General features: G+C 51.4%; 4 protein-coding genes across 4 annotated transcripts; 1 reads left to right on the top strand and 3 right to left on the bottom strand.

Annotated features, from left to right (window-relative positions):
• Window positions 1-1,654: 1,654 nt before the first annotated feature.
• LOC128846157 (olfactory receptor 10G6-like) lies at window positions 1,655-7,545 on the top strand. The gene is made up of 2 exons (XM_054045219.1): window positions 1,655-2,555; window positions 7,523-7,545. The coding sequence occupies exons 1-2, from the start codon at window positions 1,655-1,657 to the stop codon at window positions 7,543-7,545; spliced, it is 924 nt and encodes a 307-aa protein (XP_053901194.1).
• A 466-nt stretch (window positions 7,546-8,011) lies between these two features.
• Window positions 8,012-10,590, bottom strand: LOC128846156 (olfactory receptor 958-like). The gene is made up of 3 exons (XM_054045218.1): window positions 10,544-10,590; window positions 10,380-10,429; window positions 8,012-8,664 (listed from the first exon to the last, which is right to left on the bottom strand). The coding sequence occupies exons 1-3, from the start codon at window positions 10,588-10,590 to the stop codon at window positions 8,012-8,014; spliced, it is 750 nt and encodes a 249-aa protein (XP_053901193.1).
• Window positions 10,591-15,859: 5,269 nt separating this feature from the next.
• On the bottom strand, window positions 15,860-16,822 carry LOC128846155 (olfactory receptor 958-like). Its single transcript, XM_054045217.1, has one exon. The coding sequence runs from the start codon at window positions 16,817-16,819 to the stop codon at window positions 15,860-15,862; it is 960 nt and encodes a 319-aa protein (XP_053901192.1). The 5' UTR covers window positions 16,820-16,822.
• Window positions 16,823-21,736: 4,914 nt separating this feature from the next.
• LOC128846154 (olfactory receptor 958-like) lies at window positions 21,737-22,687 on the bottom strand. Its single transcript, XM_054045215.1, has one exon. It carries the CDS (start codon window positions 22,682-22,684, stop codon window positions 21,737-21,739), a length of 948 nt encoding a protein of 315 aa, XP_053901190.1. The 5' UTR covers window positions 22,685-22,687.
• Between the last annotated feature and the right edge of the window lie 3,971 nt (window positions 22,688-26,658).

Genomic DNA, 26,658 nt, shown 5'->3' with positions numbered 1-26,658 from the left:
AGGGTATGTCTACACAGGGATAAAAGACCGGTGGCTGGCCTGGGTCAGCTGCAGGGGTAAATATTGCTGTGTAGATGCTCGGACTGGGGCCGAGCTGAGAAATGTACTGAGGGAATGTTTTTGTTGGTGGTGGGTTTTTTAGCCCCAGAGCCCTGCAAGTCCAAGTCAGTTGACCCAAGCCAGCTGCAGGTTTTTGATCCCTGTTCAGACATACCCAGAGAGAACAGGGCCCCACCCCTTCCCTGCAGCACAGCACCCCCTAGAACTTTGCTGGGACATTGGGGTCGGCACTCACACCAAGGGAAGGGACACCCACTCCACTCTGTGCAAAGCAGCATCCCCTTGCAGAGCCCTGGCTCAGGCCTGGCTCAGAGCGTTCTCGATAAGCAGTTTTCTATAAGAATCATTGCATTGGCAGGACCTTTGGTGTAACCATCATCGTCAGCACCAGGTGCGTTCTGCAGTCCACCCTAGCCAGACCACAGACTCTCCTCACTAATGAAATACACAGACCCTCTTCACTGTGCCCAGACAACACTGCTAATAATGCCCAGTGGAGCTTCCCAGTGGTGGTCGGAGGGCATCATTATATGTACTTAAAAACACAGCGAACATCAACAGTTTAATATTGGCCCAGCCATGAGGGATCCCGAAGGAGAGAGATACACAAGGGGGGAAGGGAGGAGAGCACAAGGAAGAACAGAGAGAAGGTGCAAGGTTATAAGAAACTGCAGAGAGAAAGGACATGTCAGAGCTGAAGGGAAAACTAAACAGAGCAGAGAAACGATTGCTAGAAACAGAGAAACTGCCTGATCGGATCAGTGCTGGGGCCCCTCCAGCCTGGTCTTCCGCCGTGGCTGGTACCAATTACTTAGGAGGCAGATGCAAGGAACCTGCAGTGGGCAGCTCTGGGGTAATGCTCTGTAGGGACAAAGACCCTGAGTCCCGGCTGGTTTGAGGCGGGCTTCACATTCAAATCGAACCCAGCTCCTGTGTGAAGTGTCTGGTCGGAGGGATTTCACGAGGGAAAGGGAGAGCTGAGAGAGCAGCTTCGAGCGCTGGCTGCAGCATCCCACCAAGCACACGGCCAGGTACCACGCACAGCCGTAGAGAGTCATACAGAGAGAGATTTTAAGGCTAGAGGAGGCCAGGATGATCCTGGGTACCAAAGGCCATAGAATTTCACCCAGTTACCCCTGCACCAAGCCCAGCAACTCCTGCCTGACTAAGGGCCATCCTCCACAGAGGCAAGTGCTCTTGTCTTGAAGACAGCGAGAGACAGAGAATCTGCCACTTCCCCTGAGAGCTTGTTCCGAGGGTTAATCACCCTCGCGGCTAACCATGTGTGCTTTGTTTCTCATTGGAATTTGTCTGTATTTTGCTCTGGGCTTCTATCCCCAGCTCTGCGAGAGGAGTGGGGTCTAATGGGTTAAAACAGAGCAGGCTGGGAGTCAGGACTTCTGAGTTCTATCTCCAGATCTGGGAAGAGAGTGGGGTCCAGTGGGTTGGAGCAGGTGCAGAGCCAGGACACCTGGGTTTGATTCTGAGCCCCGTACGCGAGTGTTATTCTGAATGCCCATGCAGAAATCACCCATTTTGCCCTTTGTTAATTATAAACACTGCAGGTTCACTGGCAGGGACACAAACGGAGTGAATGGAGTGTGGGAACAGATCCCAGATCCCCCATTTCATCCTGGTGGGGCTCTCATACCCCCCAGAGCTGCGGGTGCCCTTGTTCCTCTTCTTCCTCCTCATCTACCTGTTGACGCTGTGCGGGAACCTGCTCATCCTGCTGGCGGTGGCCCGGGAGCGCCGGCTGCACAAGCCCATGTACTGGTTCCTCTGCCACTTGTCCTTCCTGGACATGACGGTCTCCTCGGTGGTGGTGCCCAAGGTGGTGGCCGGCTTCCTGTCGGGCGGCGGGGCCATCTCCTTCCATGGCTGCGTGGCCCAGCTCTTCTTCTTCCACTTCCTGGGCTGCACCGAGTGCTTCCTCTACACGGTCATGGCCTACGACCGCTTCCTGGCCATCTGCAAGCCACTGCGCTACAGCGTCATTATGAACCGCAGAGCCTGCCTGTGCCTGGCAGCGGGGACCTGGCTAGGGGGCTCCCTACACTCGCTGATAGAGACTGCACTCACCTTCCGCCTGCCCTATGGCCGGGACACCCAGGTAGGTTACATCTTCTGCGATATCCCGGCTGTGCTGAAGCTGGCCTGCGGGGACACAGCGCTCAACGAGCTGGTGACATTCATCGACGTGGGATTCGTGGCCATGACCTGCTTCCTGCTGATCCTGACGTCCTATGTCTACATTGTCTCGGCCATCCTGAGGATCCGCTCCACTGAGGGCAGGCGTCGGGCCTTCTCCACCTGCGTGGCACATATCACCGTGGTGGTGACCTACTACGTGCCCCTGATCTTCATCTACCTGAGGCCGGGGTCCCAGCACCCCGTGGACAGGGTGGTGGGTATATTCTACACCACGGTGACCCCGCTCCTCAACCCCCTCATCTACACGCTGAGGAACAAGGAGATGAAAGCTGCCCTCATGAGACTGGGGGGCAGGAGACTGCCAGGGCCTGAGCCATGATTATCCTGCTGCCAGCAGGAGCTGCCTGAGAACTGGACAGGAGAGAGGGTCTTGGAGATGAACATCAGGACTCCTGGGTTCTGTCCCTGGCTCTTGGAGGGGAGTGGGCCTAACGATTGAACTCCAGGCTCCTGGGATCTATTGGAATTTGTTCCAATGCTCCTATGGCTAGAGGCGCTGATTGGCACTCCGGACTACTGGGTTGCATTTCTGTTTCTTGGAAGGGAGTCGTGTCTCGTGGTAAGAGCAGGGTGGGCTGGGAGTCAGGACTCCTGGGTTCTATTTCCCTGTATGACCTTGGGCAAGTCCCTTGGCATCAGTTTCCCCATGCGGGTCATTTCACTACCACACAACACCCAGGGTTGTGAGGCTAAAGTCACTACCGACTGGGAGGAGAATGAGGAGGAGTTCAGTTATGGGAGCCAGAGAAATAGGTTTTCTAACCACTGCATGGGGTCTGCATGTGACAATGGGAGGTGATGGGATCGGCAGCTTGGGTTTTTGTCCCATGTTTGAACATCTGGCATAGTGGGGTCCTGGTCCGTGACTCTGGCTCTGATGTACTAATCCAAGGAGAAGGGAAAAGAACAGAATGTCAGGCTCATCTAAGAAGGGGTCCCGGGGCAGAATCCGAGGTGTTTAACATGTTTTAGGGATACAGGAACAGCTAAACAGCATCAGACCATTGGTCCGAACATCCCATTATCCCACCCCTTGGAACTGTCAAAGCTCTTCAACTCCTAAAAATAAAATGACGTCTGTCACCACATGGTCTTATTTTTGTAAACCCCACCCCCGCCCTCAGTATGCCACATGCACTTGCTGTGTCCTGTCCTCCGGGCCCATACGGCCTCTCTATCTCTGTGCAGCACACAGCACAAAGGGGCCCGTAGGCACATCAGTGCTTCAAAAAATAACCCCCAGCAATTCCCAAAGAAGGAAGGGTCTGAGGTGAAGGCACTGGAGTCGGACTCCAGATAGCCTGTGTCACTTGCTCTGTGCATGCCTTGGTTTCCCATCTGTAAAATGGGGCTAGGGCACTTCCTTAAGGCTGTTTAGATTATAAACTCTTTAGGACAAGGACTGACTCTGCACAGTGCCCACCACAATCGAGCCAGACCACTAGGCATTATTGGACAGATCCCCAGCTGGCATAAATTGGCTGCAGCTCCATTGGAGTCAATGGTTCAGACCTCCAACTGGTGTGAACCCACCATAGCTCCACTGGAGTCAATGGTTCAGATCTCCAATTGGTGTGAACCCACCATAGCTCCACTGGAGTCAATGGTTCAGATCTCCAACTGGTGTGAACCCACCATAGCTCCACTGGAGTCAATGGTTCAGATCTCCAACTGGTGTGAACCCACCATAGCTCCACTGGAGTCAATGGTTCAGGTCTCCAGCTGGTGTAAATTGAAGTCAGTGGGGCCATGTCGGTTTATACCAGAGAGGGTCTGGCCGCATATGGACATAGCTGTATGTAGTGAGATTTCTACACCTTTCTGGACCAGCAGTATTACTTTCCTTGGTGCCCAGTTCACTGTGGGTTGATGTAGTAGAGAGTCATATTCCCATCTAGTGGGTGATGCTGATGTTTACCCCTGGGCAGGTCCATTGAAAACCCAATTTTCCACCAAAGAAAAGCTCCAAAGGAAAATTTACTACTCATCCTTGATGATGATGATGATGATGACGACGACTGGCTTTTATATAACTCAAGATGTTCTTGTTATCCGGATCAATCTCTGATCCTTGTTTGAAATCTACTACGTTCTTGGCCTCAATAATAATGTGTGCTGATGAGTTTGTCAGGCTAATTGTGCAAGTATAAAATGGTTTAGGATGGAAGTTGGTATAGAACCGGCGAGTTGACCCTCTGCACACCCAGGTGAACTTCATCTCACACTTTTGCTTTAGATTGGGAATTTCAAAAGCACCTCACAAGAGCTTGGTGTCTAACTGCCATAGACTTTTAACTTTCTTTGGAAATTCCAGCTTTAAAGTCCAGCTATTTTCGCTGTTCTCTAAGATTTCACTTGTTCTTTGTCGATCTCATAAATGGGCCCAGCCGTCTCCAGACACTGGTTTCGGATTTATTTTTAATTTCAAGAACTAGAAAAAGCACAGAAAACTTAATGACCAGTTCCAATGACACAACAGCTGGGGGCAGGAAAGAAGAAAAAAATCCCCATTTTATTCCCAGGTTTAGGTTCTATGCGTATTGCATGTTACTCAAAATTCAAGGCAACAGGTGCAGAAGACACAATACATAAGCACCACAAATCCAGAATACATTGTATGTGATGAATGTAGCATTCTCACCTCAGTTAAATCTATTAGCATTTTTTCTTCCTTTTTTATCTTTCTATCTTTATCTATGTAGTGAGTAACATTTTCAAAACCTCCTAATTAACGTAGGAGAGTAAGTCCCATTTTCAAAAGCCATTCAGGAGCCCAGTTCCCACTGAAATTCAATCGGACGTGGCCAGATTTTCAAAGGTATATTGCCACCTAAAGATGCAGATAGGCACGTAGTGGGATTTTCAAATGGACCGTGATGTTTAGGCCCAACTTTTGGTCACAGTTTAGAGTAACTGCACCTGTATTTCCCCTTATTGGTCCAGCAGGAGCATCTCTCTCGGGCTTCCAGCTCCCTAGCTGTTGGGTGGCGACCCACATCTCTCTCCCTCCTGACTGGGGCCTTTCCAGGCTGAGCAGTTCCTTTCACTGCATTGTTCCCTCAAAAGCCAGCCAGCCTAAGCAGCCCGACTTTGCTTTCCCCCCCCACCCCCCGGGGTGGTGCACAGTGTAATTGCCTCCGTTTTAAGTTCACACAGTTCTCCCTAAGTAAGCGTATTTTATTTTAAGGTAAAAGAAATACAGAGAAAACATATTTTAAAATAGGCTCTTAAGCAAAATAAGCAGCCATGGGAAAAGAGGGAAGGTCCTCTCATGGACTGGTAACTGGTTAAAAGATAGGGAAAAAAGGGTAGGAATAAATGGTCAGTTTTCAGAATGGAGAGAGGTGAATAGTGGTGTCCCGCAGGGGTCAGTACTGGGCCCAGTCCTATTCAACATATTCATAAACAATCTGGAAAAAAGGGTGAACAGTGAGGTGGCAAAATTTGCAGATGATACAAAATTACTAAAGATAGTTAAGACCCAGGCAGACAGTGAAGAGTTACAAAGGGGTCTCACAAAACTGGGTGACTGGGCAACAAAATGGCAGATGAAATTTAATGTTGATAAATGCAAAGTAATGCATATTGGAAAACATAATCCTAGCTATACATATACAATGATAGGGCCTAAATTAGCTGTTACCACTCAAGAAAGAGATCTTGGAGTCTTTGTGGATAGTTCTCTGAAATCATCCAGTCAATGTGCAGCGGCAGTCAGAAAAGCGAACAGAATGTTGGGAATCATCAAGAAAGGAATAGATAATAGGACAGAAAATAATATATTGCCTCTATATAAATCCATGGTACGCCCACACCTTGAATACTGTGTGCAGATGTGGTCACCCCATCTCAAAAAAGATACATTGGAATTTGAAAAGGTTCAGAAAAGGGCAACAAAAATGTTTAGGGGTATGGAACAGCTGCTGTATGAGGAGAGATTAATAAGACTGGGACTTTTCAGCTTGGAAAAGAGGCGACTAAGGGGGAATATGATAGAGGTCTATAAAATCATGAGTGGTATAGAGAAAGTAAATAAGGAAGTGTTATTTACTCCTTCTCATAATACAAGAACAAGGGTAGCAGGTTTAATGAGATTAAATTAATAGGTAGCAGGTTTAAAACAAACACAAGAAAGTATTTTTTCATGCAATGTGCTGTTAACCTCTGGAACTCCTTGCCAGCAGGTGTTGTGAAGGCCAATACTATAAGGAGGTTCAAAAGGGAGCTAGATCGATTCATGGAAGATAGGCCCATCAATGGCTATTAGCCAGGATGGGCAGGAATGGTGTCCCTAGCCTCTGTTTGCCAGAAGCTGGGATTGGGTGACAGGGCATGGATCATTTGATGATAACCTGTCTGTTCATTCCCTTTGGGGCACCTGCCATTGGCCACTGTTGGGAGACAGGATACTGGGCTTGATGGATCTTTGGTCTGACCCAGTATGGCCGTTCTTATGTTCTTATGTTAATAAAAGTGTCTACGTGCACAGTAATAAACTTACCAGAGATCACCCCAGCTCCACCATGGACTCTGTCGGGTGATTAGTCCTTCAAACCCCACAATGGGGTCTCTTCTGTGGTCACCAGCTTATAACAGCCTCAGTTCAGAACTAGCTCCGTCATGACAAGTTTAGTCCATGCTTTATGCAGGATGGGGGTTTTTGATCTGGGGTTTCTAGGACTAGGTAATCAGTAGAGACTTCCCAAATATGTCCTGGCCCCCTTCACACATACTGTCCCAAACAGTTCTTAGAAGTTCCTAACATTTCCCCAGGATTACATTAGTCAGTCTCTAGGAAAGTTACGTTCAATCCACAATAACACATACACAATTGTATTTTTAATACGATGGACCCCAAAGGGATTAAACTTAATTCAATAAGTTTATCCAGGAAATTGCCGTAACTGTCACACCTTTAAAAATCAGGCACTAGATAGCTAACTCTCATTGATTTCAATGAGAAAATCTTTTGTAAAAGCTTCTGAAAATCCTACTTGGTGCCTAAAGATCTTTAGAAATCTGGCCTACTGTCTAGCTTTACAGCGGTTTAGTAAATCCCACTAGGCACATTAGGCTTCTAAATAGGTCAGGTGCTTAACTCCCATTGAAAGTAACTGGCTAAATGCCTTAAAAAATCTGGTCTGCAGATGCCTGAATCCCACTGCCATTCAGTGAGAATTAGACTCCTAAATACCCCCAGCACTTGAAAATGGGAGTTAAGTCCCCAAATCACTTAAGTGATTTTTGCAAATTTTATCACAAATCCGTTGATCTTCAGGGCATGTTGAAAAGTCCAACTGTTCACCCAGGAACTTTAGGCAAGTACCTAGGACAGGTGCCTGGTGAGCTGGGGTTCATGCCAGAAGATGAAGGGAATTTTTTTCCCTTCCCTCTTGCACATTCAGAAGATGCTGCACTTCCTTCCGCAGATCTGTGTAATAAGGCTGAGATTTTCAAAGTCAGCTACAAGATCTGGATCTCAAATTCCTATTAATTTTAGTGCACACTGATTGTGCCTATCCCTTAGGCAGCTTTGGAAAAATCAGCCTTACTGCATGTCAAAGACAGGTAGGTATTTTTAGGAACATTTACATGATTTGTAGAGATCCTGACAGATGGGGTTGTATGGTGATGGGGAAAGACAGAGGTTCAAAAAAGCCACAGAGCAGCCATGCAGATCTGTTTGTCGATGTATTTCTATGCAGACCCACATGCTACCCCTGCAAGCTGCTGCACATCAACGTGGAGGCATTTGACCCCCTCTCAGTTTTCTCAGAGCCGCTTTCACCTCCTTGTTCCTCAGCGTGTAGATGGCCGGGTTCAGCATGGGCGTGATCACATAGCCAAAGAGCTGCACAGCGGTCACCATCCCTGTGCTCAGCTGGGGCTGAGTGTAGACCAGGGCACAGGGCCCGAAGAACAGCGTCACCACCGCCAGATGTGAGCCACAAGTGGAGGCTGCTTTGCGCCTCCCGTCGGCCGAGTTTATCTTCAGGATGGAGTAGACGATCCTGACGTAGGAGGTGAGGATGAGGAGGAAGCAGGTCATGGGCACCATACCAGTGTTGGTGAAGGTCACAGTCTCGATGATGTACGTGTCTGCACAGGCCAGCTTGACCACCGGGAAGATGTCACAGAAGAAATAGTCCACCACGTTGGACCCGCAGTAGGGCAGCGTGAAGGTCAGGCTGGTGAGGATGGTGGCGTGGAAGGAGCTGGTGATCCAGGTGACGGCGGCCAGGAGGGCGCACACCCTCCAGTTCATGATGAGCAGGTAGCGCAGCGGGTGGCAGATGGCCACGTACCGGTCGTAGGCCATGACGGTGCAGAGCAGGCACTCGGTGCTGCCCAGAAAGTGGTAGAAGAAGACCTGGGACATGCACCCACTGGCTTGACACGGTTACCATCATATCCAGAGTTCACAGTTTGGATCAAAGGCTCTCAGCACCCAACGTGGCCACAGCGCAGTGCAGTGCCTTCTTTGGGTAGAGTTTCGGTTTTATAAAAGCACGTAGTGCTGCATGTTTCTGTTAAGGAAGAGGAGGAGGATGGAACATACAAACCAATGAATGTGGTGAAGAATTGCCCCAGCTTTGTTTATCATGTGAATTGTTTGGGGTTTTTTTATTGGGGTTAGCGAGAGAAGGAAAAGGAAAGGACGAGGGGAATAGCCACACCCAGAGGTGCTGGAACTCGGGGGGTTGGAGGGCGGCCGCAGCCCCTGGCTTGACGTGGTTTCCATCATTTCCAGGGTTCACAGATTGGTTCAACGGCTCTCAGCACCCCCACGACACAAATTGTTCCAGCGCCCCTGACCACAGTTCGTCATCTTCTCCGCTGTGATCAGCAGGCTGGGCTCCGTGGATAATATGCCAGAGGGGTTTTTAAGCTGATATTTGAAGGCAGGAGCGCCACCAGCTTTTCTGCCGCCCTAGGCTCCGGAAGGTCCCACCCCAAAATGCCACCCCGGTCAGAGGCGGCGGAAGGTCCCACCCCCAAAATACCGACAACGACTGGGGCAGCCGAAGATCCGGCCGCCGCAGTGCCCGCCCACAAAATTCTAGCACCCTAGGTGACCTCCTATGTCGCCTAATGGGTTGTGCCACCCCTGTTTGAAGGACAATAACGAAGTGTCTGCATTTGGTCGGGGAGTTTTCCCCGTGCAGGAGAGGCTGGGCTGAAGGGGAGACGCTGGCAGGTTGGGGCTGTAACACATGGAGAGAGGGAGATAAAGGATAGATACACACAGACAGACAGACTGGCAGACAGGCACACAGAGAAGGATGGATGGATCGATCGATTTCTCTCTAAAGAAAATATTGGGCTGACATCTTCCTCGGCGCGAGACAGAGACTGGCAGATTCAGAGACAGGCAGAGACTGAGGGACAGAGCGAGAAGGACTTTACCGAAGCAGGAGTCTTACACTGGCTGCATTGGGAGGGGCCGCTCCAGCTGGCTGGAATTCTTCTTTCTGTCCCCGGCCGTGACTCCTCTATAGCACCATCCAGCTTCCTTATCCCAAACGGCCCATCGCCCAGGAGAGGTGCACAGCCTGGGCTCTTGGTATCCAACCCGGAGACCTAATCCGCTCCGAAGCTAGCGAGGGCTGCCACAGCGTATCCCCCACACTGCTGCCGAGCCCCACGGCTTTCTCACAGCTTCCAGCCTCCTTACGGCTCTCCATGGTCTTTAAATCCCCTTTGGGCCCATCGGGACCAGGGCCCTGAATCCCGCCAAGCTCCCAGGCTGAGACCTCGGCAGAGTCGCCAATTAACGGAGATTCTGCATCATTGTCCATAACGCTCATAGACCTCCGGGACCAGGTCCTCCGCCGGCATCAATAACTGTAGTGCCATTAAACTGAAAGAGCCAGATCCCCCGCTCCACCGGGGTCCGGATTCTGCTCTCGCTCCCCCTGACCTGACTCCTGGGGGACTCCATTGGATTCCCTGGGGCTGTTTCCCCTCTCAGCCGCGCACTCTGGTGTAAATCAGGAGTAACTCCACTGGGATCAAAGGAGCTGTGTAGATTTCTACCAGCTGAGAATCTGACCCCGACATTGTAAGGGGGGAGGGGACGTTCATGCTGGTCTAGGCTCTCCTGCCGTGTGACAACGCCAGAGAATTCCCCCCAGGGGTGTGAAAACGGAGTAACCTGGGCCAGAGGTGCAGCTGGAGGCCTCTGAAGCCAACAGAGCTTTGTCCTTGGTTTGTGTCCCCTGCTGTCCCCCTGCCCCTTCTCTGTGTCTCTGTGCCCTTGTGTGGTTACGTGTGAGGGTGAAAATCACCGCTGCGCAGACAGAGGGCAGCATACATCCTGCACACCACCTCTCATCACTTTTCGCCATACAGAAGAGACTCCAAAAAGAGCATTGAGTCATTTTTGGCAATATAGTCCCACACTCTTCCCCCACCCCCAAATCCAACCAGATCCTGGTACCGTTGTTCTGGGTGCCACTCAAACACAGACACTGAAAAGCAGGTTCTGTCTCGCTCTGTCTCTCTAAACCCAAGGAAGGGTTATCAACGCCATCCCTCCTCTTGTCATTGGGATGAACGTCATGCTGCGTCTTTCTGGGCCTCTCGCGTGTTCTCTTGCCCACCCTTTTGCACAATCAGGGGTCAGGAGAAAGGGTCTTTAGAGGATTACGGCTGATTTAACTGAATGAAAGCTGCTCCTTCACTAGCCTGGTAAGTGGAATAGACACAAGTTTCATCTTGCACCTCTAGTGTGCGTCTACACTAAGGGGTTGGCGGTGGTTAGCGACATTGCTGGGAAGCTCTATAGTGTAGACAAATCCATCGACACCACACAGAGAGGGATGTAAGAGAGACAGAGCTAGATTGGGGGCGCTCCAGCAGTGATCTCATCGATCCATTTGTGGTGTCCCAGCACCGCAGTTGTAATGAGGCCCCTTGCGATTCCGCTAATCGCTATCATTTCCCGCTCTGCTCTGAGGGGTGTCTCACTTGGGAGCCAGGACAAGGGGGCAGAAGCAGACGGTGTAATTAATCTCTGTAGCTGTGTTATCCCCAGCCTAGTAGGACCATCCCACAGGGTGCAATGGCCATTGGGGTTAATTAAAATGTTGACATTTTTAATGAGTCCCCAGGCTGGGCCTTCTCACTGCGCTGGTACCAGGCTCAGAAGTTATTCTTGGTTTCCATCAGCTGAGTTCCGTGTGTCATTGCCACGGACACCGGAGTTGGAACTGCATTTGACTATTTTAATTTGTATTATCCCTATTATTATCATGGGTATTATGGTGGAACATACAGTCTGGGACTGAGACATGGGCCCCTTTGTGCTACACCCAGCACAGATACAGAGACACAGGCCCAGCCTGAATGTGATACACATTTAATAGCTGAGAGTGACAAAGGATTTAATTATCCGTGTATATAACAGGTGGGGAAACTGAGGGACGAAGCAATTTAATGAGTTACTCAAAGGCAAATATTGAGTCTTCTACAGAGCCTGTACTTGAACCCAGATCTCCTGTGTCCCAGGTCTTTGTCTTAGCCACAAGGTAATGGTTTGCAAATAATTCCCATGAGCTCTTTAAATGTAGGTGTGATGAATTGATACAGTTCTCAGTTACAAATACTATAGCCGCCTGCTCTCCCGGCTTCTCCCTCTACGGACGCCCAATACCCATAGTTTGGCGGTCAATGGAGCTTCCCCATTGTCCAGCAGAATCTATTTCAGTTTTTCAAATCAATGTGCGCAACTTGTGCCCTGATCTTCCATTCCAGGTTTTCTTCTCTCAGTCTCACCAGAGTCTGGATTTGAGGCTCTTTGTAAATTGATTCCCTGGACAAATGCAAAGAAACCACAGAGAAAATTCAGGATGAACCCAGCACTGCAAAGGGGACGCTGCGGTGCAGGGAGTGGTGCAGGCAGCTCAGTGGGGGGGGGTCTTCCCTCGGTGTCAGGACTGTTTCTAGTGCTGGCATGTTTACTCCTGGGGGGATTCTGCACCACTGCACGATGCAGAATTTCGCAGAATTCCCAGTTTCCCCCACAGAATCGGGGCGGCAGAGCTGCCTGGTGCAACTAGGGACCAATGGACTGTGTGGAGCCCAGCTCGCAGTGAGTGGAGCGCCCAGGCTGGCTGGGCCGGACGCTGCTCGCTCTGCTTGATCCCCATTGTCCTGGGGCAGGAGAGCGCCCGGGAGACCCATCGCTAGCAAAGGGTGAGGAAGGGCTGCACCGCACCATGTCCCCGGGCAGGACAGTAAAGAGCCTGGGGGTAGTAAAGGCTCTGGGGGGGCTGGTGTCTGGGCCGGGGGGGTGCCCCTTGGCTGGGCTCTGGGGGGAGGGGGGTGCTGGTGCCTGTGCTGGGGAGTGCCCCATGGCTGGGTCCTGGGGGGAGGGGGCTGCTGGTGTCTGAGCTGCGGGGTGCCCCGTGGCTGGGTCCTGGGGGGAGGGGGATGTTGGTGGCTGAGCTGGGGGTGCCCCATGGGTGGGCTCTGGGGGGAGGGGGTGCTGGTTCCTGTGCTGGGGGGTGCCCCATGGCTGGGTTCCGGGGGGAGGGGAGTGCTGGTGTCTGGTCTGGGGGGTGCCCCATGGCCAGGTTCTGGGGGGAGGGGAGTGCTGGTGCCTGTGCTGGGGGGTGCCCCATGGCTGGGTCCTGGGGGGTGGTGGTGTCTGGTCTGGGGGGTGCCCCATGGCCGGGTTCTGGGGGGAGGGGAGTGCTGGTGTCTGTGCTGGGGGGTGCCCTGTGGCTGGGTCCTGGGGAGGGGGTGCTGGTTCCTGTGCCGGGGGGTGCCCCATGGCTGGGCTCTGGGGGGAGGGGGATGTTGGTGTCTGGGCCGGGGGTGCCTCATGGCTGGGTCCTGTGGGCAGGGGAGTGCTGGTGCCTGTGCTGGGGGGTGCTCCATGGCCGGGTTCTGGGGGGAGGGGAGTGCTAGTGTCTGGGCTAGAGGATGTTCCATGGCTGGGTCCTGAGGGGAGGGGGATGTTGGTGGCTGAGCTAAGGGGTACCCCGTGGCTGGGCTCTGGGGGGAGGGGAGTGCTGGTGTCTGGTCTGGGGGGTGCCCCATGGCCAGGTTCTGGGGGGAGGGGAGTGCTGGTGCCTGTGCTGGGGGGTGCCCCGTGGCTGGGTCCTGGGGGGAGGGGGTGCTGGTTCCTGTGTCGGGGGGTGCCCCTTGGCTGGGCTTGGCGGGATGAGAGTGCAGGTGACTGGGCTCTGGGGCCTCCATACCGCCCCCTCCAACACTCTTCACCTGGAACTGGGTTGTTCTAGGGCAGGGGTTGGCAACCTGCGGCATGCATGCCAAAGGTGGCACGCGAGCTGATGTTTACTGGCACGCTGCTGCCAGCTGGGGTCCCGGCCACCAGCCCCACTCAGCCCGCTGCCGGTCTGGGGTTCCAGCCGCCAGCCCCGCTCACCTCGCTGCTGGTCTGGGGTTCCAGCTGCCCGGCCCCCTGCCAGCCGGGGTCCGGGCCTCCAGCCCTGCTCAGCCCTCCTGCCAGTCTGGGGTACCAGCAGCCAGACCAGGCTCTGCTCCTGGCCTGGTCCCAGAGCTCTGCAGCCCTTATCAAAAATTACACTACAATTACCTTAAAAACTTGAAAACTTAAAAACTTTGTTTGTATATTACAGTAATGGTTAAAACATATATAATGTTAATAAATACACAGGTTTGATGAAACAAAGTAGTTGTACTTAGGTGCTTGGGCTTAATTTGTGTTTTCGATGATTTACCTTCTAAAAAAGTCTCGCATGTCTCGCACCCCCAGAGGTTGCATGCACCCCAGGTTAAGAACCGCTGCGCTAAACTGATAAGATCAGCATTTTAATTTAATTTTAAATGAAGCTTCTTAAACATTTTAAAAACCTTGTTTACTTTACATACAACAATAGTTTAGTTATATATTATAGATTTATAGAGAGAGACCTTCTAAAACATTAAAATGTATTACCAGCACGCAAAACCTTAAATTAGAGTGAATAAATGAAGCCTCGGCACACCACTTCTGAAAGTTTGCTGATTACCGTTCTAGGGGTTTCTTTAACTCTCAACTCCTGGGGGAATATTTTTTGCTGTTGTCTATTTGCTGACATACTTGTTGATAGGTATTTTGAAATAAATTACCAAAATAATTGAAACGGGAGTGATTATATTATGCTATTTTGACAAATAAAATATGCAGATTTTTGCAGATTTTTAAAATATTGTGTGGGAATTTTTAACGTTTTGACACAGTATTTCCCCAGGAGTAGATGTCAGACTTGCATGCGCTGTTCTGCAGGGAGAAGGGTCAGGGGCTGGCTCGTGGAATCTACCCCAGGTTCCTTTTGCTTTTTTTATTTATTATATTTTCATTTAAGGGCACAAGGTTAAAACCCACGTCCGAGGAGTCAGTGATAATTCTGAACATTACGTTATTGTTTCTGTTTTATGGGAGGCCTGGAGGCCCAGGTGCAAGGGGTGCTGCACTGACACACAGTGAGAGACAGCAACTGCCCTGAAGAGCTTACAACAGAAATGGGGGGAGAAAGAAATCATTTTTACCACAGTGTCTCAGGTGGAGAACTGAGCCCCAAAGAGATGACGTCATTCGCCTCACTTCCTACCTAGTCCTCATAAACCCAGCCATAAATGTATTCACTTCCTGCCTCACCCAGACCCTGGGTAACTTCATTGACTGAATGCGTCACTTGAACCCTAACGTCACCCAGCTGCCCAACCTCAAACTGAGCAGAATTCCTTTGACCTTTTCCCTAACGCTAACCCTAGGATAACACCTGTGTCCTCCTCCCTCAGCCTGGGAAAACTGCACTGACGTCCCTCCGAACCCCAACCCTGGAATAGCTCCTCCGACCTCCTCCCCAGTCGGGATCAGGATCACTGGGTAAGGGGGTGCAAGCAAACAATGTGCATTTCAGTGCAGCTGAACATACACACGTACATCTAGAAAACAAGAATCAGGGTTGTGCTTATAGAACTGGGGTCTCTCTCCTGGGGAGCCGTGACTCTGAAAAGTATTTGGGGGTCAAGGTGGAGAATCAGCTGAACGTGATCTCCCAGTGCGACGCTGAGGCCAGAAGAGCTAATGCCACCCTGGGATGCATAAAGGAGGAATCTCGAGTACGAGCATAGAGGTGATTTTACCTCCCTGTTTGGCACTGGTGTGAACACTGGTAGAATACGTTGTGTCCAGTTCTGGTGTTCACAATTCCAGACGGTGGCGGAAAAAGTGGAGAAGATGCAGAGAAGACCCATGAGAATAACTGAAGGATTAGAAAACCTGCCTTATAATGATAGGGTTAAAGAGTTCAAGCTATGTAGATCTGTGTAATACTGCTGAGATTTTCAAAATCCTCTACAATGTTTGGGTCTCCACTTCCTATTAATTTTAATGCAGACTGAGTGTGCCTCTCTCAGGCAGCGTTGAAAAGATCAGCCTTACAGCTTGTCAGACAGCTCGGTATTTTTAGGAGCATTTCTATGACTTGTAGAGATCCACATAGAAAGATAGGGACGGTGTGGGGATGGGGAGAGACAGAGGTTCACAAGAGCCACGGAGCAGCCATACAGGTGTGTTTGTCGATGTATTTCTATGCAGACCCAAATGCTACTCCTGCAGCTGCCTCACTGCATCAACGTGCAGGCGTTGGACCCCCCCTCTCAGTTTTCTCAGAGCCGCTTTCACCTCCTTGTTCCTCAGCGTATAGATGGCCGGGTTCAGCATGGGCGTGACCACGTTGCCAAAGATCTGCACAGGGGTCACCAGCACATTGCTCAGCTGGGGCTGCATGTAGACCAGGGCACAGGGCCCAAAGAACAGCGTCACCACAGCCAGATGTGAGCCGCAAGTGGAGGCTGCTTTATGCCGCCCTTCGACTGAGTTTATCTTCAGGACGGAGTAGACTATGCAGATGTAGGACGCGAGGATGAGGAGGAAGCAGGTCATGGGAACCACCCCAATATTGGTGAAGCTCACAGTCTCGATGACGTACGTGTCCGCACAGGCCAGCTTGACCACTGGGAAGATGTCACAGAAGAAATAGTCCACCACGTTGGACCCGCAGTAGGGCAGCGTGAAGGTCAGGCTGGTGAGGATGGTGGCGTGGAAGGAGCTGGTGATCCAGGTGCCGGCGGCCAGGAGGGCGCACACCCTCCAGTTCATGATGAGCAGGTAGCGCAGCGGGTGGCAGATGGCCACGTACCGGTCGTAGGCCATGACGGTGTAGAGCAGGCACTCGGTGCTGCACAGGAAGTGCCAGAAGAAGACCTGAGACATGCACCTGCCCAGCGAGATGACCCTGCTCTGAGCCCAGAGGTTGGCCAGCAATTTAGGGATGCTGATGGAAGAGATTCCAATGTCCAGCACGGAGAGGTTGCAGAGGAAGAAGTACATGGGGGTGTGCAGGCGGCGGTCAGCGAGGATGGCTGAGAAGATGAGCAGGTTGCCCAGCAGGGTGCAGAGGTAGAAGGCTAAGAAGGTGACGAAGAGGATGGTCTGGAGGCCGTCGGTGTTGGGGATCCCTAAGAGGATGAAATGAGTCACCAGAGTGTGGTTGACCAGCCCCATGTGGGACTCATTCCTGGGGTAGGGGAGAGAAATAATGCCAATGAGTTACTGAAACGAAAAGACCTGTCATCCTATATCTGCAATGCTCACCCTTCCTTCCGCTGCCCCCACGACTCTCTGTCACTAGGAGCGGGCTAAATTTCTATCACTGTTATGCCAATTGGGGACAGGGCCTCACTGGGCTGGCACTGAATGTAGGGAGAGAAAATGTCTGTCTTGAAGATCCTACAGTCCAGAGACAAAAAAGGGGACATCAATTCTATTCTATTCTATTCTATTCTGTTCCAGTTTCTTCTCTTCTCTCCTGTCCTATTCCAACTGCTTCAATTCTATTCTATCTAGGCCCTTTCCCCACCCTTATCACCACAGTACCTTAGAGCCTCTCATTTGTGGCTAACATTTCTCATGTGTGGTTCGTTCTCTCTCTCAGGCTCTCTGCAGAGAGATGACCGTTTGTGCAGTGCAGAGCTTTGTTTTGGTAGGGTTTTGTTGTTATAATTGCATAATTGTTGTTATAATTGCTCCATGTTTGTATTAAGGAAGAGGACAAGGATGGAACATACAAACAATTGAATGGGGGGAAGAATTGCCCCAGCTTTGTGAATGTTGTGAATTATAGAGGGGTTAATTGGGGATAGAAAGAGAAGGAAAGAGAAAGGAGATGAAGAATAGCCACAGGTCGGGGGGCTACCTCATCCTCTCCCTTGACGTCGTTTCCATCATTTCCAGCGTTCACAGTTTGGTTCAATGGCTCTCAGCACCCCCAATACACAAATGGTTCCAGCGCCCCTGGCCACAGTTTGTCATCTGCTCGGCCGTGATCAGCAGGCTGGGCTCTGGGGATAACCTGCCAGAGGGATTTTTAAGGTGAGATTTGAAGGACAATAACGAAGTGTCTGTTTGCATTTGGCCGGGGAGTTTTCCCCGTGCAGGAGAGGCTGGGCTGAAGGGGAGACGCTGGCAGGTTGGGGCTGTAACACATGGAGAGAGGGAGATAAAGGATAGATACAGACAGACAGACAGACTGGCAGGCAGGCACACAGAGAAGGATGGACGGATGGCTGGATCGATTTCTCTCTAAAGAAAATATTGGGCTGACATCTTCCTCGGCGCGAGACAGAGACTGGCAGATTCAGAGACAGGCAGAGACTGAGGGACAGAGCGAGAAGGACTTTACCGAAGCAGGAGTCTTACACTGGCTGCATTGGGAGGGGCCGCTCCAGCTGGCTGGAATTCTTCCTTTCTGTCCCCGGCCGTGACTCCTCTGTAGCACCACCCAGCTTCCTTATCCCAAACGGCCCATCGCCCAGGAGAGGTGCACAGCCTGGGCTCTTGGTATCCAACCCGGAGACCTAATCCGCTCCGAAGCTAGCGAGGGCTGCCACAGCGTATCCCCCACACTGCTGCCAAGCCCCACGGCTTTCTCACAGCTTCCAGCCTCCTTACGGCTCTCCATGGTCTTTAAATCCCCTTTGGGCCCATCGGGACCAGGGCCCTGAATCCCGCCAGGCTCCCAGGCTGAGACCTCGGCAGAGTCGCCAATTAACGGAGATTCTGCATCATTGTCCATAACGCTCATAGACCCCCGGGACCAGGTCCTCCGCCGGCATCAATAACTGTAGCGCCATTGAACTGAAAGAGCCAGATCCCCCGCTCCACCGGGGTCCGGATTCTGCTCTCGCTCCCCCTGACCTGACTCCTGGGGGACTCCATTGGATTCCCTGGGGCTGTTTCCCCTCTCAGCCGCGCGCTCTGGTGTAAATCAGGAGTAACTCCACTGGGATCAAAGGAGCTGTGTAGATTTCTACCAGCTGAGAATCTGACCCCGACATTGTAAGGGGGGAGGGGACGTTCATGCTGGTCTAGGCTCTCCTGCCGTGTGACACACGCCAGAGAATTCCCCCCAGGGGTGTGAAATAGGAGTAACCTTGGCCAGAGGTGCAGCTGGAGGCCTCTGAAGCCAACAGAGCTTTGTCCTTGGTTTGTGTTCCCTGCTGTCCCCCTGCCCCTTCTCGGTGTCTCTGTGCCCCTGTGTGGTTATGTGTGAGGGTGAAATTCACCGCTGTGCGGACAGAGGGCAGCATACGTCCTGCGCACCACTTCTCATCACTTTTCACAGTATAGCAGCCCCCCCAGCTCCGTGAAGAGCCTGGCACTGTTGTTCTGGGTGCCGCTCAGACACAAACTCAGACAGGCTCAGCCATTCAGAGTTCAACATCTGAATAAACCAAACACAGTAAGAATTACCAGCCCCATTTTACAAGGGGAACTGAGGCACAGAGAATTTCAGGGTTTGATTGTCAAAGGAGCCAGGATCCCAAAACTCATTCAAGTGCAGTGGGCATTGGACACTTAATTCCTGCTGGCTTTTTGAAATTCTCGATCTGATCGAGTTGTGTAAGGTCACAAAGGGAGTGTGTGGAAGAGCTGGGCATCTAGTTCAGATTTCCTGGGTTCCAGTCCAAGCATTAGCCAATACACCCTCCTCTCTACATCGGGATGAACGTCGCTCAGCGTCTTTCTGGGCCTCACGCGTGTTCTCTTACCCACCCCTTTGCACAATCAGGGGTCAGGAGAAAGGGTCTTTAGATGATTGCAGCTGATTTAAGTGAGCGAAAGCTGCTCCTTCACTAGCCAGGTAAGTGGAATTGACAGAAGTCTCATCTTGCACCTCTACTGTGCGTCTACACTAAGGGGTTGGCGGTGGTTAGCGACATCGCTGGGAAGCTCTATAGTGTAGACAAATCCATCGACACCACACAGAGAGGGATGTGAGAGAGACAGGGCTAGATTGGGGGGGCTCCAGCAGTGATCTCATCGATCCATTTGTGGTGTCCCAGCACCGCAGTTGTAATAAGGCCTCTTGCAATTCCGCTAATCGCTATCATTTCCCGCTCTTCTCTGGTGAGTGTCTTACTTGGGAGCCAGGACGAGGGGGCAGAAGCAGACGGTATAATTAATCTCTGTAGCTATGTTATCCCCAGCCCAGTCAGACCATCCCACGGGGTGCAATGGCCGTTGGGATTAATTAAAATATTGACATTTCTAATGAGTCCCCAGGCTGGGCCTTCTCACTGCACTGGTACCAGGCTCACAAGTTATTCTTGGTTTACATCAGCTGAGTTCTGTGTGTCATTACCACACACACCGGAGCTGGAACTGCATTTGACTATTTTAATTTGTATTATCCCTATTGTTATCATGGGTATTATGGTGGAACGTACAGTCTGGGACTGAGACATGGGCCTCTTTGTGCTACACCCAGCACAGATACAGAGACACAGGCCCAGCCTGAATGTGATACACATTTAATAGCTGAGAGTGACAAAGGATTTAATTATCCTTGTATATAACAGGTGGGGAAACTGAGGCACAATGCGATTTAGTGTTATTCAAGAGCAAATAGGGAGTCTTCTACAGAGCCTGTACAGGAACCCAGATCTCCTGTGTCCCAGGTCTTTGTCTTAGTCACAAGATAATGGTCGGCAAATAATTCCCATGGGCTCTTTAAATGTAGGTGTGATGAATTGATACAGCTCTCAGTTACAAATACTATAGCTGCCTACTCTCCCTGCTTCTCGCTCCACGGTCACTCAGGACCAGGGGCCTGGCTCACGGTATCTGCCCCAAGTTCCTGTCACTTTTTTTATTTTTTTCCATGTCAAGGACACAAGGCTAAAACCCACGTCCGAGGAGTCAGTGATAATTCTGATCAGTACATTATTGTTTCTGTTGTATGTGAGGCCTGGAGGCCCAGGTGCAAGGGGTGCTGCACTGACACACAGCGAGAGACAGCCCCTGCCCCGAAGAAGTTACAACAGAAACAGGGGGGAGAAAAGAATAATTTTTACCACAGTCTCTCAGTTGGGGAACTGAGCCCCAAAGAGATGACGTCATTCGCCTCACTTCCTACCTAGCCCACAGAAACCCAGCCATAAATGTATTCACTTCCTGCCTCACCCAAACCCTGGGTAACTTGATTGACTTCACGCGTCACCTGAACCCTAACGTCACCCAGCTGCCCTGCCTCAATCCGAGCAGAATTCCTTTGGCCTTTTCCCCGACCCTAACGCTAACCCTAGGCTAGCACCAGTGTCCTCCTCCCTCACCCTGGGAAAACTCCACTGACCTCCCTCCGAACCCCAACCCTGGAATAGCTCCTCTGACCTCCTCCCCAGTCGGGATCAGGATCGCTGGGTAAGGGGGCGCAAGCAAACAATGTGCATTTCAATGCAGCTGAACATATGCACGTACATCTAGAAAACAAAAATCAGGGTTGTGCTTATAGCACAGGGGACTATCTCCTGGGGAGCTGTGACTCTGAAAAACATTTGGGGTCGTGGTGGAGAATCAGCTGAACATGAGCTCCCAGTGTGACGCTCGGGCCAGAAGAGCTAATGCGACCCTGGGATGCATAAAGGAGGAATCTCGAGTACGAGCATACCTCCCTGTTTGGCACTGGTGTGAACACTGGTAGAATACGTTGTGTCCAGTTCTGGTGTTCACAATTCCAGACGGGTGCTGATAAATTGGAGAGGAATCAGAGAAGACGTATGAGAATAAGTGAAGGATTAGAAAAACCGCCTTATAATGATAGGGTTAAAGAGTTCGAGCTATGTAGAGCTGGGTAATAAGGCTGAGATTTTCAAAATCCTCTACAAGGTTTGGGTCTCCAGTTCCTATCAATTTTGATGCAGGCTGAGTGTGCCTGTCCCTCAAGTAGCTTTGAAAATATCAGCCTTACAATATGTCAAAGACAGCTCGGTATTTTTAGGAGCATTTCTATGACTTGTAGAGATCCACATAGATAGATAGGGACTGTGTGGGGATGGGGAGAGACAGCGGTTCACAAGAGCCACGGAGCAACCATACAGGTGTGTTTGTCGATGTATTTCTATGCAGACCCAAATGCTACTCCTACAGCTGCCTCACTGCATCAAGCAGTGTTTGACCCCCTCTCAGTTTTCTCAGAGCCGCTTTCACCTCCTTGTTCCTCAGCGTGTAGATGGCCGGGTTCAGCATGGGCGTGACCACGTTGCCGAATATGTGCACAGGGGTCACCAGCACTTTGCTTAGCTGGGGCTGTGTGTAGACCAGGGCACAGGGCCCGAAGAACAGCGTCACCACCACTAGATGCGAGGTGCAAGTGGAGGCTGCTTTGCGCCGCCCTTCGGCTGAGTTCATCTTCAGGACAGAGTAGATGATCCTGACATAGGAGGTGAGGATGAGAAGGAAGCAGGTCATGGGCACCACCCCAATATTGGTGAAGCTCACAGTCTCAATGACATACGTGTCCGCACAGGCCAGCTTGACCACCGGGAAGATGTCACAGAAGAAATATTCCACCACGTTGGACCCGCAGTAGGGCAGCGTGAAGGTCAGGCTGGTGAGGATGGTGGCGTGGAAGGAGCTGGTGATCCAGGTGCCAGCGGCCAGGAGGGCGCACACCCTCCGGTTCATGACGAGCAGGTAGCGCAGCGGGTGGCAGATGGCCACATACCGGTCGTAGGCCATGACGGTGTAGAGCAGGCACTCGGTACTGCCCAGGAAGTGCCAGAAGAAGACCTGGGACATGCACCCGCCCAGCGAGATGACCCTGCTCTGAGCCCAGAGGTTGGCCAGCAATTTAGGGATGCTGATGGAAGAGATTCCAATGTCCAGCACAGAGAGGTTGCAGAGGAAGAAGTACATGGGGGTGTGCAGGCGGGGGTCAGCGAGGATGGCTGAGAAGATGAGCAGGTTGCCCAGCAGGGTGCAGAGGTAGAAGGCTAAGAAGGTGACGAAGAGGATGGTCTGGAGGCCGTCGGTGTTGGGGATCCCTAAGAGGATGAAATGAGTCACCATAGTGTGGTTGACCCGCCCCATGTGGGACTCATTCCTGGGGTAGGGGAGAGAAATAATGCCAGTGAGAAACAAAGAGACCCGTCATTCTATATCTGCAATGCTCACCCTTCCTTCCACTGCCCCCACGACTCACTGTCACTAGGAGCGGTGTAAATTTCTATCATTGTAATGCCACTTGGTGTCAGGGCCTCACTGGGCTGGTGCTGAACATAGAGAGAGAAAATGGCTGCCTTGAAGGCCTTACAGTCCAGAAATGAACAGACAAAGGGGACGTCTATTCTATTTTGTTCCATTCTATTCTATCCTAGTTTCTTCTCTTCTCTCCTGTCTTATTCCATTTTCTTCGATTCTGTTTTATTTGGGCTTTCACCCCACTCTTATCACCATGCTACATTAGAGACGTCTGATTCTATCTAACATTTGTCATGTGGTTTGTTCTCTCTCCTCCTCTCCACAGAGAGATGGCCCTCTCTGCAGTTCAGTGCCCTCTTTGGGTAGAGTATCGTTTTTATAAAAGCACATAGTGCTGCATGTTTCTGTTAAGGAAGAGGAGGAGGATGGAACATACAGACCAATGAATGTGGTGAAGAATTGCCCCAGCTTTGTTAATGATTGTTTGGGGTTTTTTATTGGGGTTAGAGAGAGAAGGAAAAGGAAAGAAGGAGAAGGGGAATAGCCACACCCAGAGGTGCTGGAACTCGGGAGGCTGGGGGGCGGCTGAACCCCCTGGCTTGACGTATTTTCCATCATTTCCAGTGTTCACAGTTTGGTTCAGCACTCCCACAACACAAATTGTTCCAACACCCCTGGCTGCAGCTTGTCTGTCATCTGCTCGGCCGTGATCAGCAGGCTGGGCTCTGGGGATAACCTGCCAGAGGGATTTTTAAGGTGAGATTTGAAGGACAATACGAAGTGTCTGTTTGCATTTGGCCGGGGAGTTTTCCCCGTGCAGGAGAGGCTGGGCTGAAGGGGAGACGCTGGCAGGTTGGGGCTGTAACACATGGAGAGAGGGAGATAAAGGATAGATACACACAGACAGACAGACTGGCAGGCAGACACACAGAGAAGGATGGACGGATGGCTGGATCGATTTCTCTCTAAAGAAAATATTGGGCTGACATCTTCCTCGGCGCGAGACAGAGACTGGCAGATTCAGAGACAGGCAGAGACTGAGGGACAGAGCGAGAAGGACTTTACCGAAGCAGGAGTCTTACACTGGCTGCATTGGGAGGGGCCGCTCCAGCTGGCTGGAATTCTTCTTTCTGTCCCCGGCCGTGACTCCTCTGTAGCACCACCCAGCTTCCTTATCCCAAACGGCCCATCGCCCAGGAGAGGTGCACAGCCTGGGCTCTTGGTATCCAACCCGGAGACCTAATCCGCTCCGAAGCTAGCGAGGGCTGCCACAGCGTATCCCCCACACTGCTGCCAAGCCCCACGGCTTTCTCACAGCTTCCAGCCTCCTTACGGCTCTCCATGGTCTTTAAATCCCCTTTGGGCCCATCGGGACCAGGGCCCTGAATCCCGCCAGGCTCCCAGGCTGAGACCTCGGCAGAGTCGCCAATTAACGGAGATTCTGCATCATTGTCCATAACGCTCATAGACCCCCGGGACCAGGTCCTCCGCCGGCATCAATAACTGTAGCGCCATTGAACTGAAGAGCCAGATCCCCCGCTCCACCGGGGTCCGGATTCTGCTCTCGCTCCCCCTGACCTGACTCCTGGGGGACTCCATTGGATTCCCTGGGGCTGTTTCCCCTCTCAGCCGCGCGCTCTGGTGTAAATCAGGAGTAACTCCACTGGGATCAAAGGAGCTGTGTAGATTTCTACCAGCTGAGAATCTGACCCCGACATTGTAAGGGGGGAGGGGACGTTCATGCTGGTCTAGGCTCTCCTGCCGTGTGACACACGCCAGAGAATTCCCCCCAGGAGCGTGAAATAGGAGTAACCTGGGACAGAGGTGCAGCTGGAGGCCTCTGAAGCCAACAGAGCTTTGTCCTTGGTTTGTGTCCCCTGCTGTCCCCCTGCCCCTTCTCTGTGTCTCTGTGCCCCTGTGTGGTTATGTGTGAGGGTGAAATTCACCGCTGTGTGGACAGAGGGCAGCATACGTCCCGAGCACCACTTCTCATCACTCTTCGCAGTACGGAAGAGACTCCAAAAAGAGCATTGAGTCATTTTTGGCAGCACAGTAACCCTCCCGCCTCCCTCCCCAACTCTAAGACGATCATGGCACCAGTGTACTGGGTGCAGTGTGAGATAGACAGCGTGAGAGAGACGCTGCTTTTCAGTGTCTATCTCTCTAAAACCAAACATAGAAGGGTTATCAATGCCATCCCTCCTCTTGTCATTGGGATGAACGTCGCGCTGCGTCTTTCTGGGCCTTGCGCTTGTTCTCTTGCCCACCTTTTGCACAATCAGGGGTCAGGAGAAAGGGTCTTTAGAGGATTACAGCTCATTTACGTTAACAAAACCTGCTCCCTCACTAGCCATGTAAGTGGAATAGACACAAACCTCGTCTTGCACCTCTGCTGTGCCTCTAGGCGGAGAGGTTGGCAGTGGTTAGCTACATCAGTGGGAAGCTCTATAGTGTAGACCGGAGGTTCTCAAACCACGACTCCCTTCTGACAAAAAAAATTACAATATGACCCCAGAAGGAGGGACCGAAGCCTGAGCCCACCCGAGCCCAGCAGTCCCAGGCAGGGCGGACAGAGCCAAAGCTCCACTGCCCTGCAGGCTTCAGCCCCAGGCCGAGGGCCTGTAATCTCAGCCCCACTGCATCTTCGGCCCCAGACATTGGGGCTTGGACTTTGGCTTCATCCCCTTTTCCCAGGAAGTCTAAGCGAGCTCTAGCGACCCCATTAGAATGGGGTGGGGCCCACATCGGGGTCCCGACCCACAGTTTGAAAACCGCTGATGTAGACAAATCTATAGACACCACACAGAGAGGGATGTGAGAGAGACAGGGCTAGATTGGGGGGTTTCCAGCAATGATCTCATCAATCTATTTGTGGTGTCCCAGCACCACAGTTTTAATAAGGCCCCTTGCGATTCCGCTAATTGCTATCATTTCCCACTCTTCTCTGGGGGGCGTCTTACTTGGGAGCCAGGACAAGGGGGCAGAAGCAGACGGTATAATTAATCTCTGTAGCTGTGTTATCCCCAGCCCAGTCAAAGCATCCCACAGGGTGCAATGGCCGTTGGGGTTAATTAAAATGTTGACATTTTTAATGAATCCCCAGGCTGGGCCTTCTCACTGCGCTGGTACCAGGCTCAGAAGTTATTCTTGGTTTACATCAGCTGAGTTCCGTGTGTCATTGCCACGGACACCGGAGCCGGAACTGCATTTGACTATTTTAATTTGTATTATCACTATTGTTATCATGGGTATTATGGAAGGACCTATAGTCTGGAACTGAGTCGTGGGCCCCTTTCTCCTACACCCAGCACCGACACATAGAGACAGTCCCAGCCTGAATGTGATACACATTTAATAGCTGAGAGTGACAAAGGATTTAATTATCCTTGTATATAACAGGTGGGGAAACTGAGGCACAATGCGATTTAGTGTTACTCAAGAGCAAATAGGGAGTCTTCTACAGAGCCTGTACAGGAACCCAGATCTCCTGTGTCCCAGGTCTTTGTCTTAGCCACAAGATAATGGTCGGCAAATAATTCCCATGGGCTCTTTAAATGTAGGTGTGGTGAATTGATACAGTTCTCAGTTACAAATACTACAGCCGCCTGCTCTCCCGGCTTCTCCCTCTCTGGCCACACAATATCCCAGCTTGGAGGTCAGTGGAGGTTTCCCATTGTCTATCAGAATCTATTGTGGTTTTTCATATTAATGTTCACAACTTATGCCCTGATCTTCAATTCCAGGTTTTCTTCTCTCAGTCTCACCAGAGTCTGGATTTGTGGCTCTTTGGAAATTGTCAGACACATAGAAAAACATAAACTGTTGAGCAATAGTCAACATGGTTTCTGTAAAAGGAAATCATG

The sequence above is a fragment of the Malaclemys terrapin genome, chromosome 12, assembly GCF_027887155.1.
Source record: "Malaclemys terrapin pileata isolate rMalTer1 chromosome 12, rMalTer1.hap1, whole genome shotgun sequence".
Classification (NCBI taxonomy): Eukaryota; Metazoa; Chordata; order Testudines; family Emydidae; genus Malaclemys; species Malaclemys terrapin.
The sequence above is the reverse complement of the archived record's forward strand: the minus strand, read 5'-3'. Positions and strand labels throughout refer to the sequence as shown.